Source organism: Nematolebias whitei, chromosome 22 (assembly GCF_014905685.2).
Source record: "Nematolebias whitei isolate Nwh7 chromosome 22, NemWhi1, whole genome shotgun sequence".
NCBI classification, from domain to species: Eukaryota; Metazoa; Chordata; class Actinopteri; order Cyprinodontiformes; family Rivulidae; genus Nematolebias; species Nematolebias whitei.
This window is the reverse complement of record NC_056519.1, coordinates 10,670,012-10,682,947: the sequence shown is the minus strand read 5'-3', so window position 1 is coordinate 10,682,947 and position 12,936 is coordinate 10,670,012. Positions and strand designations below refer to the sequence as shown.

General features: G+C 39.8%; 1 protein-coding gene across 1 annotated transcript in view; it reads right to left on the bottom strand.

Annotated features, from left to right (window-relative positions):
* gpr37b (G protein-coupled receptor 37b) overlaps positions 1-12,300 on the bottom strand; it is a 15,849-nt gene extending 3,549 nt beyond the window's left edge. Inside the window, exon 1 of the mRNA XM_037696022.1 lies at positions 11,058-12,300. Within this exon, the coding sequence (XP_037551950.1) occupies positions 11,058-12,032 (975 nt within the window). The 5' untranslated portion in view covers positions 12,033-12,300. The remainder of the gene's footprint in view (positions 1-11,057) is intronic.
* Positions 12,301-12,936: the final 636 nt, after the last annotated feature.

Genomic DNA, 12,936 nt, shown 5'->3' with positions numbered 1-12,936 from the left:
TATATATATATATATATATATATATATATGAACAGCACCTTTTATATTAGTGAGTTATTTTGATGGAATGGCTGATGTTCGATATTTATCGCTAATATCGGCTGATACCGATACCATGACGATAATATAGTGCATCCCTAGTATAAATATTTTTGATTCAAGTTTCACAGCAAGGCATACAGAAATGACAAGAGTTTAATTTAAAGCCCAAAAAACACATATTTAATGTAGCAGCTATGTCTCTTGCACACATGTTGGCAGCATCTGTGAGCATCTGTTGAATTAACAGTCATTTTGGCAGAGTATGCCCCCTGCAGAATGTTCCTTTTCATCTGGAGTGGGTGTGCACGTGTGTCCTAACATGAACCACTTCCTTCCATCGCTAAATTCATTCGGCTTCAACGCGTCTTGAGGTGCTCACCACCTTTTCTGCTGCCCCCTTTCTTTTTTCCTTTTCTTGTCTCGCCACTGTTACTTTTTAAAATCCCCTCCCTCCATCCCTTCCCTCATATCAAATTTAATTACAGCAGCTAGCTTCCCAGATGGCCTCAAAGAGCTGTGGCTTCAGCACTGTAAACACGTTCTTCCTGGACAGATATAGATGTACACACACAGCAAGATGTTAGAGGATGTAAGTCTCACACATACAAGCACACAGGTCCTAACCAGGCTAATGAAGAGCAACCACATGGAACTGTAAAGAGTAAGTGGGGTAGAAAAACCACTCAAAAACTCTAGAACCTGAGATCAGTGTGATTTGTGAACAGAAGTGTGTATTGTTTTCACGCCACTATTTTTTAAAATGGTAATTATAGGGAATTATTGAGCCCAATATTCAAACATTATTACATTCTGCAACAGTCGTGTATAAAATACTTTGTTTCCAAATGGAATTTAATCAGGCATGCTTACATGAGTGGGTCTTTTTGGTCCTTAATTGATCAATCAATGCAACTTTGTATGAAAAAAAAGCAAAATATAATTTTACCCTTGAAGTTTGTGTATTGTGATTTTTTTTTACCTATTATCCATGGGAAGATAAATTTGAGTTTAGTCTTTCATAATTAAATAAATGTATGATGATGTAACTTTGTAGGTTTTGTTGTTGAAATAGGTGAGGAAATTTTCTAAGATAACGGACAACTGGTTCTGCAAATGAGATTTTCTGCAGCTCCAATGGAAAGTTAAGTTTAAAATTTAGATTTCAGGAGAGCTGGTGTGACGTTGTCTCAATGTTTTCCATGTAAATGAAAAAAATGTGTTGAGAAACATAGACCAGAGGTATGTTTTAAACAATTTACCTATTTATTGTAATTTTCATCGGTCTCCAAATGCTTATCATTGGTTCTGTCCAACCCCTCAACTCCTTTGGCTGGACTGAGCAAATGATGGGTTGCTAATCCTAACTGGTTCCCTAAATATGGTACAAATAAAAGTCTGCTAGTACAACTCTAGTGGACATTACTTTATATTACTACCTTGTAATTTAGTGTTTTATTACACAACCATTTTTTAAAGCTGCTTTTCCGTTTAAAACATTTCAAATCAAAATGAACAAAAAAAATTTGCTAGTGCTTTTTTCATGTGGACTGGACAAAATTTCTCATTTTCTACATAAATGAGCATCAAAGCAAGCAAAAGGCTGTTCTAACTCATACATGCACATTCTGTACACATGCACAGGTGCGTGCACTTGGTAAATATTTCATGGCTTGAGCAACAGGACTGGAACGGGTTTAAAGGCTGTCACGGAGGCCTGGGAAGCCCAGCTTTGATCAGCCATTGGGGTGGGGGGGGGGGGGGGGGGGGGACAGCAAGGGCAGGATGAACAAGCATAGCTTTGTACTGGAGGGGAGATGAGAGAATGAGATGGTCCAAGAGTCATGGCTGGTGATGAGGAAAGGGAGGGAGGGTAAGGAGGTGCAGTGTTTGGAGCTGTTTGTGTAAGAACATGTGCAAATGAAGAAGAAAGAAATGGAAAGAGAAATGCATACAGTAGACAATAGGATTTATAAGTAAAAGACAAAAATAACACACCACTGGGTTAAAGGCAGTGAGAAGAGACAGAAGGCGAGCAATAAGCCTCGACGTCTTCAGAATAATTAACAATGGTAATGTGGCATTTGCTCCCAACAGCAGTCCCTGCCATGTTAACTCTGCCTTCATGCCAGAACACAAGTCTGATGGCCTCTGGCATGAAAGTTCATTTATTTCAAATAAAATAATTAGTGTTTGATAGTAATTAACAAGTATTCAAGTATTGTATTTAAGAATGTGTTTTAAATATATGCACTTTTCTTTAATGTTTCACGTTTTTTGCTAAATTACATTTTTACCCTGCCATTATTTATACCTCATACGCTGACCTACTGGTTAAAACATGAAGAGTTGAACCATTGGATTACAAAATATACCTTTCTAATAATAGAAATCTATAATGCCTAATGTTCATTTTATTTTCTGTTAACTTATTAAAACATTTAGTTGTAAAATAATCTGGGTCATCAGATGAAGCTTCCAATACAACAAAAGGCCCAATGTTTAAATGTATCAATGTCATCCATCCATTATCTTTATTTCATGTCCCTTAATAGGTTGTGGGGGACACTGGTGCCCATATTTAGCCATCACCTTGTGAAAACCGGGTACAGGTTTCCAGTCACATGGAGACAAACAAGACAACCAATCACTGTCACTCACACCTAGGGAGATTTAGTTACCAATAAGCCTAACATGCATGTTTAAAGGTCTAAAACCTATAGGATTTGTGAATAACCCCCCCCCCCCCGCAATATTTGTTAAAACCTCTTATATATTCAGATTTTTAAAATATCATTAAATATTGGATCTGTTCATGTAGTTTAAACCAGCTGCATAAAATATTGCATGTTTCTCATGTTTTGGCAGCCTATTTTAACAGTAGGTGAAAGACTTTTCCCCTTTTTTGCGGGTTTTAATAACGTCCCATTAACTTCTTGATTAAAGGTCCTGAAAGCTGGTGGCACAAAGGCTCACATTATAAATTGTATCTTGACAAAAACTGGTTGAGAGCGTGCAACCACATTGTGACAACTGCTGATGTCAGGGGTAAAAGGTGAAGAATGGGCTAATGTCAAAGCACAACAATGCACAACCACAATTTAAAAGTAATGATGCAGGGAGAAAAGTATTTTTCCACCTGTCGTTTATATTCTAAGTTGATTGAATGACCCATTGCATGCTCCGCAGACCATAACTCCAACCAGACAGATTAGACCTCTGAAAGCAACCATCAGTCAGATTGGCTCAATGTCTGAGACAGACAAATGAGGAGAAACAGCGGACAGGCACAGTGAAGGTTCTTTTAAAGAGACTGAATGCAAAGTATAAATGTAGTCTTACTCCACTGAGTTAGGTAGGTTGGAATGAAAGACAAAATATTCACAGGGTCTCTCTACACTTACAGGAAGTATTAAAACTTTTGACCCACCATAGACCGTTTAGGAAAAAATACAATGCATACACATTAATTCCCCAGCATCTAATTGAAAAGCTGAAGCAGCTGTGCATGAGCGTCTCCGAAGCAACATCTCCAGTAACATCTCCAGCAATTCACAGCTGGGACGTCATCAAGTTTGCTGATGACACCTTTGTGTTCAACCTCATTAACAAGACTGATGAGTCAGTTTACAGAGAGATTCAATCACTACTGCAAGGTCGACAACGTACCTCTGAGCAAAGCAGAAGATGGCTGTTGACTTTAGGAGACAATAGTGACCCCTCTTCATTGAACAGTTGCACATTCTCTGTGGAAATCATCAAGACCACCTTGGTGTTCACATGCAGAACAACAACATTGGTGTAATGGGCATTTGTCTTTTTGAAATTCTATATTGTTTATGTTGTCTCATATGCATTGTGATCTTGGTGTATTGTTTAACTATGTTCCATATTATCTGTGGACAGTGTTGAAATGACAATAGAACATTCTTGCATTATTGGTGGTGGCATATAGAAAATAGAAAACCCTCTTCAATAGATTTTTTTTTTTAAGTGGAGGCAATGTCAGATTAACAATTCTGCTTGATATCCAACCAGTTTAACCATATACTGAGACCTTCCTCTGTATATTAATTTTTTTATTATTTTCAGTTGTGGAACTTTTGAAGTTATTGAGAAATAAGCTTGTAATTTAACCCACATGATGATGGAAGATGTATTTTAGTGCTTCGGACCTTGAAAATAATTGTCCCTTGAGATGAAACACAAGAATGAATTGTAATGTTTTGGGTTGAAATAAAATAAATCTTTAAATTGAGTTTTCTTGGTATTTCCCCGAGAATTGTAAATAATGTTTTGACAGTCACAAAAGAAGAAATCAATGTATGAACGAGTCATTGACTTGACACATGAGTACTAAACACTTTGGACTTTGCTTTTCATTGAACTTTAAGCAACAAAGCTATATTTTATAGTTTCTGTCTCTGTGTCCCCACAGCATGTCTGGAGCTGTTCCTTCCAGCCAGTAATTATTTCTTCTACTAAATTGCATCGTAACCTGTGGCAGAATTTCCCTAGATAAAAAACCCCTCATACTTTCTGTTTTAAATGTACAGCAGCTGCTGGAGGAGTTCCATTCCAGGTCATTGATTTCTGTCTGTGAATGTTACATTGGAGGTAAGGCAAAACCTCTCATAACCCATTCTGTTAGTCTGCGACAACTAACATTCTGCCCCGTTTTACTCTGCTAGTCATCTAAATACTCGAAATGGACCAACTATCTTGAATAATGTAAATCTGGTAATTACATACCATCAATAATTGACATTTAATTAGCTATCATGCTCATGTCCTACAAATGGGTTGAAAATAAACATGGCACAAGGTAGAAGGTCCATTTTTAGGATTTTATAATTTGAGTTAATACGTTCATTGCAGTGGAAGTTAGTGTGTGTGTGGCCAAATGCTTTCTGATTGTCTGCAAGTGAGTGTTTCTGTGCACGCCTTCCCCCCGGAGGCTGGTTTCTAATCACTGATGGCTGATGCAAAGAGAAGGAGGGGTCCGACGGGGATAACAGCCCCAGGCAGTGATCAGTACAAGCAAGGCCATCCCATCCATCTGGAGGATCAGCACACTCTACACACAGTGTGTGTAGAGTGTGTGTGTGTGCATAAAATACATGACAGAGTCATGTCGACATGGGTGTGGATGAAGATAAATACTTTGGACTTAGTTCATAGATCTTCAACAAAAAATAAAATGCTGGGTATCTAGAATTATCCATAAAGGCTCAGTAAAAATAATCCAGCTCAATGTCAAGGTATCATCAAGGTATCATCTTGTAATAAAAGCGTAACCAAAAAAATAAATACCCCAAACAAATATATAAAAGCGTATAGGCTCTCCTAATACTGTGAAATGGCCTACTTTCCACAGACACACAGAGAAACCAAAACTGCAATCCAATTCATATTTTTGAGTTTGTGTGTGTCGAAACGGTGACTGTCGTGTTGATTTATGTCGTGTTATTGCCACCAGTTTCAACAATATACACGAGCCTAACTTTGTCCCTCTGAGGCTCCATGCAGCCCTCTCCTGTCTGCACTCGACTGGTCTTTTTCTTCCACCTATATAGTGTTCTCATCTTTTTTTTTTAAAACCTCTTTCATGCTATCATTTAGTAATCTGCTTCTCTCTTCACCTGCTGTTCCTCTGCAGAGACACCCTGCAGTTTGACTGCAGGGTATGGTGCACCACTCACAACTAAAAGGTGAAACTGACAGCATGGACTTTTATAAATTAGGCTAAACAGTGAGGAGTAATATAACCTTCAGCTGCTTGCCTTACACTCCAGCAATATATATTAAACAATATTTTTGTTTTTACATAATTTTCATTGGCAGCATACCATTTTGATTACTCATCGATGTTGCAGTTTGATCAACTAATCATTTGCAATCCTTTCTAAGCCTGCATCTTCCCAGCAATAACCAATCATCCAAACATAGATTTTTAATGAGGAAACTAGAACAGATAGTGGGAATTCATGCAGAGGCTGAGAGAACTTCCTGTAGTTAGCTCCTATATTGATTTAACGACCCTCTCCTGCTCCCCGTCACTCTGAACCTCATCAGTGATAATGGTGCGTGTCTGCTCCTCTACGAATCACCACCTGCCCTTCAGTTGAAGCCTGTTCATGCACGAATGATGAGATTGATGATTTGCAGGCTACAACAAAAATGTCACAGATTTTAATACAAATTGCGCAACTTCCAAATTTAAAGGTTCTTTACTTGCGTTGTCTCTCAAGTTCAAAACTGAAAGTTGAGCTGGATGACGACACAGTTGAAGTTGTGTTCACTGCAATATTTGCTGGTCTTAGACCCACAAGCTCAACAGCGTTGAGCTGTTTTTAAATTTAAACAGCAAAAAACAACACAGCAGCTCAAACTAAGTATTTAGCTGTACTGAAATTGTACTCATGTTAAGAATGCAACTTCAGGCAATTATCTGCAGAGCAGTAATAAAATGTAAAGCCCTTCAATCTGCAAACAGAAAAAATAATCACATTGTTTCACACATGAAATTGCATGATTATGCACGACTAATCTCAACATCAGCCTGAACAATTGAAAAATGATTTGTGTTCATTTCATATTCATACAAAGTTTAGAGAGATACAGTTAGCAGTAGCATGTTGCACACACAGGCTAAAGCTCAATTAAGTTTTTCAATGACTAATGTGAATCTTGAGAAGTCAAAACAGCTGATGACTGATATATTGCCAGTTTATGATATTTTATTGTTCAGGCAAATTATAATCTATGGCTTGTGACTAGTTGGTAAACGTTCACCAGGGTGTCTCCGGAATATCTCATGACATTCGGGGTGGGGGGTTCTCAAGTTTGTCACTTTCAGTCACAAAGACTTGCAGCCTTGAAATTTAAACATGAGATGTTTGTTAAAAGATGTTTGTTAGATCTTTATTACACTTATTTAATCCTCAAGTCTTAAACTAATAGGATGCCGGGTGCATAACCGCAGCACAGAATCAGTTAACTAAAGTAACAGGAACAATTAATAAATAAACAAACAGGAGTCCATCAGCAATAGTGCAACACGATGTTGCACCTCTTTCTGTTTTGTTCAACTTTCTTGCAATTTTTCAGCCACGTTTGCTCACGTCCTGCACGGGAAAATTGCTTTCTCTTTGAGGTATATGAAAAATTTCACACTGCACCGAATGCCGAATAAAACACGGTTTAGAGGAGACGGCACCCCGGAAGGCTCTCCTCTCAGCTGGCACTCACACATTATCTATAGAAGCTTGAGATTTGTCGTGTGCGTGTGTGTGTATTTGAACGCACGTGTAGCTCACGCTCTATTCCCAAATGTTAATTGCCCCCTGTGACTCGGTTTGGGTTAAGTGAAGAGTGAATTCACGTTGCGTGCGTGCATGTGTGTGTGTCACTGAGTGTTCCACAGGGAGACTGTTGGCCCTGGGCTGCGTTACTCATGGCCTGTTTTGACACATGCATGTGCGCAGAGTCGGATAAACAGAGACAAGATTCTGCACACGTCAACACAGATGCATCTTCACATAGAAAAATAAAACCACCTGAAGACAAACGCACTTAAAAACACATAAAATATATAGTCTATGTTGGTTATCGTACATCCCGTGGTTCTTGGGCGGCTAATATGTAGCAACGAAAGGAGGCTGCTTGTTTCTGAACTCATTAATTACAGTATAATTCAGTTTTATGGTGTTTGAATCAGAGCTTACTGCAGTGCAGTAATCAGGGACAGCATATTGATACTGCACAATATGGAGGGTTCACTGATTGAAAAAGATGCAATGCTACATATAAATATTGTAATTTTTGCTGTATAAGTCGCAGTTTTTTTTGCATAAATTAGCATGCCTGTGACTTATGGTTGTTTCCCCCCCATATTTATAACCCAATTTTGGCTGAGATCAAACTATTTCATTCATTCTGACATGGAAAATATTGAACACTGCTAATTTCTGTCACTAGAGCTAATATGCTAAGCTAGTATGGTAAGCCGAATGTCTCATTAATAGGTAAAAGTGGCTATTAAAGAGACATTTGGCTTGCCATACAGGCCACCTTCTTCTCACTCTGGAACTTCTGGAGCAAACATCAAATCAGCTGCATTTCACTGAGCCGTCCATGCGAAATGCTGCTGATTTGACCATTAAAGAGCATTTATTAAGGAAAAGTTCAACGGAGACACCTTTTACTATAATGTCAAGCAAACAAATAATTGTTTTTAGGTGATTATCTTGGTAAATTTAGAAGAAATGCACAGCGACTCTGCGCGCTCTCGCAAATCGATTTTTGAAATGCAGCTGATTTGACCGTCAAAGTGCATTTACTGAGGAAAAGTTGAACTGAGACACACCTTTGCTATAATTTTGAGCAAACAAATAATTGTTTTGACGTGTTAATCTTGTTAAATTCTTGTTAAAGTCCTCCCATACATGCTTCCACGGCCGCCATTTGGCAGCGAGTCAATTTGCGGCACAACACCAGCCCACATTTCTGGGTTGTCATTGGTGACGCGTAACTAACAGCAGTGACGCATAATAGATACGACTTAGATATATGTTTTTTTTCCACTTTATTAGACATTTTTTGGACTGATGCAACTTATATGGCAGTGCGACATGTATGGCGGAAAGTATGATATATGAAGGATGTCATAGGATATTTGGATTTAGAAGCATCACAGTAATAAAAAACAAATTTATGAATGAATGTTAGATGGATGGACTGCAATTTCCTCTATCTGGATGTGTTCCTTCACTTAGAAACCACACAGTATTTACAGATTATTCATAGTATCAAAATCACTTTTTTCGTCATAGATCAGCGTTTAAGAACTCCTGTGTCTTTGAAGCAGTGAGAGCATAATGTCATCAGATTATAGAAGTTATAAGAAATCTCTCAGCTGTTGCTTAAGGACTAATGTGCAAGCTAGAAAAGCTATTTTTGTCATTGTTAAAAAATTATTAAAACCACTGACAAACGTGATTTGTGGCTAAGAAGGCAGAAATGGAAGTCAATCAACTTTAGTGAAGATCATGATAAAACCAAACACGTCTGGTAAATGGTAAAAGTGAGCTAAATGTAAAGTTTTGGTGCGTCTGCTTCTCATATTGTCACATTTTGTGGTTGTCAGTCTGAAGGCCCCACGGTGCCTGGAGGGATGGGAAGTTGAGCTTGGGTCATCTGTTTTGTCTTATTGACCCATAAAGCTCAAAACAAAAAGGTCAAACGTCATGCTGTAATCTAATCTTCTGTTGCTTTTCCTTTTAAACCATAAATTGCGAACATTTTGAAAACATTTGATTCTCAACTACAAACTTTCTTGAAACTGCTCGTGATGACAGTTCTTCACAGCAAACTTTCAACCACTGACATGAAAACTTCAGTTTTAAACAAAGGACATTCAGTGGGTGAATATGTTGCAGATGGAATTACAGTGCACACAAAGGGAAGGTATCATCTCTCAGTAAACAACATTTTTTTCTGTATCTTGTGTTCAACAGAACTAAAAAAGAGAGAATCATGAGGAATGTGAGAAAATGAAACTAGTGTTTCATAGAAGAATGCATATTTTGAGTCTTAATGCATTTAAGAGTTTTAAACAAAGATGTTGCAAGATTTATTGGTGCTCAAAGTATATGTTGGGGATAACTCTCAGCTTTGATCACACCATATTTTAGCTCCACATCTTATAGGCTGAGTTCAAGCCATTTTCTGTTTGAACAGCTGAAATGCCAAGAGAAGACGTCTGTCGCGTTAAAGGTGTGATGACAGTCAGGAAAGTTGCATGAATGACACTGACTGAGCCTCTTTTCTTGATGTTGTCACTACAAAGGAAATGTTCTGGAGGGAAATGCATAAAAAATAAATGAAATTACAGAGAAATTGTTTTCTGTGAAAATGATGCATGAATGCTGTGTGCTGAATGACTGCTCAATTTTTCAGACAAGCTGAGGTATGAAAGTTAAGATGCAAAACACTTAAGTCCGTCCATCCATCCTCTTTTACCCGCTTCTTTCTTTAGAAGAAAAAGTGTTAGCTAAAGGCTAAATGTTGCTAAAGGCTAGTAAAAATACAAATGTAGCAAAAAGCTACAAGTCAAAAATAACAAATGGCTTGCTAAAAGCTTTGGTTTCAAAATAACTAAAAGCAGCAAAAAATTAGCTAAAAGATCAACATTTGCGAAACACTAGCTAAAAGACAAATGTAGCAAAAGTCTAGCCATACGTAAAGTGCAACTAAATTCTAAAAGTTGCAAAAGGCTATAGCCAAATGCTGGTGAAGATTCTCAGTCATCCAGGACTTGATAAATTCAAAAAACGTTCAATACAAGAACAACTGGACTTTAGTTGTAAATAAATAAAGTCCAGTTGTTCTTGTATTGAACGTTTTTTGAAAAGGCTAGCCAGAAATTAAAGGTAACGAAGCTAAAAGCAGCTGAAATTTTGCTGAAAAATAAAAGTAGCAAAGTCTAGCCACAAGTAAAGGTTGCAAACAATAGCTAAAAATATCAAAAGGCTTGTCAAATGTTAAAAGGCTAGCAAGAACTGAAATTGCAAAATGCAATACATTGTAACAAATTATAGCTTAAAAGATAAAGGCAGCAGACACTAACTAAAATATGCAGTTAGTAAAATGCTAATGATAAAAGGTAGTAAAATGTCATAGCTAAAGAAAAAGAATAGCCAACAACAGCAAAAGCTAGTTGAATATAAAAAAAGATTAGCTAAAAGCTGCAAGTAGCTATATATCAGCAAAGTAAGGGTAAAACAGAGTTGGTGCTAAAGCAAATTTAAAAGAAAACTGTTTTGGAAGGAACTGAAGAGATAATATATTTATATGGATAAATATTTGTATAAAACTTAATATTCTTTTAAAAAGCACAATATTTACAAAAATCAAAAGTCACGAGCTAAACATTTTGATTTGCCAATTGCTCAAATAAGCCCAAAGTCGGCTGTCATTTGAAACAAGGTTTAGACCAGTGGGATTCAGCCCATTACCTCCACATATGGCACCACTTTGCAGGTGAACTCTCCCAGCAGCCAGGACTTGGTCAGCTCATGGAAAACCACCATGGGGAGGCAGAAGAGGATGAGCACAAAGTCCCACACAGCCAGGTTGGCCAGCAACGAGTTGGAGATGCTCTTCATGTAGTAGTTCTGGCACACGATGCACAGGATGGCGATGTTGCCCGCGATGCCCACCAGGAAGATGACCCCCGAGACGCTTGTGATGGCGTACGCGCCAAAAGTGTCGCTTGTTACAGGGTAAAAGGGGTTTTTGATCTCTCCTCCAAAGTCCTGCGAGCCCGGAGGAGTGATTGGTGTGGCATCCCACGGGTTCTCCTCCCTGAAAGTAAAAAGCTCTGGCCTCCTGGTGAAGAGGTCAAAGGGCATATCAGTGGAGGTGAGGGCCACTGGTCTTGGAATGGGTTCCCACGGGTTCTGCCTGGTTCTCCCCCTCTTCAATACTTTTTTCTGCTCCTCCTTTGTATGTCTTATGCCCCCCTCCTCTGCCCACCCTCCTTCCTCCAAACCCATTGAAGGAGGCTTAACCGCATTGTAGTGTCCACCTGCCGGGGTCCCCGTGCTGCTCACAGCTCCATTCATCTTCATCCTCTTATTATGGCGGCGCGTCGCTTCCAAGCGCGAGACGCCGCTGGGGTCCTCCGCGGGTGTTACGCTCCTATTTAACTTGTTGTGCCCAGCTCGTCTCGTTTCCCCCATGATCATCTTTTTCCAGGGGTGTGTGGAGTTGAGGGTCCCTCTGATGATGGGCAGCTTCGCGGAGGAGGACGCACCTGTGGCGTACTCCGCGGGGAGCGCGCGGTCCCAGGCTTTGCTCTTGCGACCCTCTCGGGGCAACCCGTGGAAAGTCCTGCTGCTGTCGTCTTTGCTTCCATTATTCCTCAGGGAAAACAGCACATGTGCGTGGGCAAGGAGCACAAGTAACGTCCTAGACTGCAGAACCTGCATGATCCCGGAGATTACGCGCTTTCAGTTCTCACGAGAGCATCCTCACACCTTTACGGATGGATGTGTTCTACACCCATGATGCTGGAGACGGCGCAGGAAACGCGCTACATCCGTGAGCTCTGCAAACTTGTAAGGTCCCAGCGATTGCTCCTTGTCTGTTGTGCAACCTCCTCCAAAACCGTCAAAACATCCAGATCAGAGAGGAAAGAGCACACGCACGAAGACGCTGCATTTCCACAGCTGGAAGTGTCCAGCTGTGGACTGAAGCAGGTCCTCTGTGGCTCCCTGGGCTGGGTCAGCAGCAGCAGCAGCGTCAATGCGGCGCACAGTCCCGCTGTGACTGCGATGCACTGAAGTGGAGAGGAGGGGAAGAGGAAAAGAAGAGGAGAGGGAGGAGGAGTGGAAAGCTTCTCTCAGCTGCCTCTCTTCCTGCTCGGCTTGGACCGTGCACTTGGAGGAAAATGTTCTCCCCTGGCGGCTAACCCCGATCTGTCATCCCTCATCCATCATGGAGCGTCCAGTAGCCCCGGAGCAGAGGAGCAGCCCCCACCCCTGCCCCCCACCCTCCTTGGTCAGATCAGCCTGCCTGCCACGCCCGACAGGACGTGCTAATAAATACATTACCCAATTTTTACATTCACTTTTACGCACAGGCGGCGCTGTGACGCCTACTCAATGAGATTCAGGCAGATTGGCGTGAAGTCCAATTCCTTTTGCTCTTTATTTCTTTTTCTCTATCTGAATTTGCCTCAAGGTCTAGTTTTATTTAATACAAAGCATATGTTGCAAACCTTACCCAAATGACTTTCCCTCCAAGAAAATGGCTCAAAATCTATTTTTTTGGATCTTTCACTCTGTTTGGAACATATTCAGGTTTAGTCTCTGCACAATTTCTCAAAGTCTG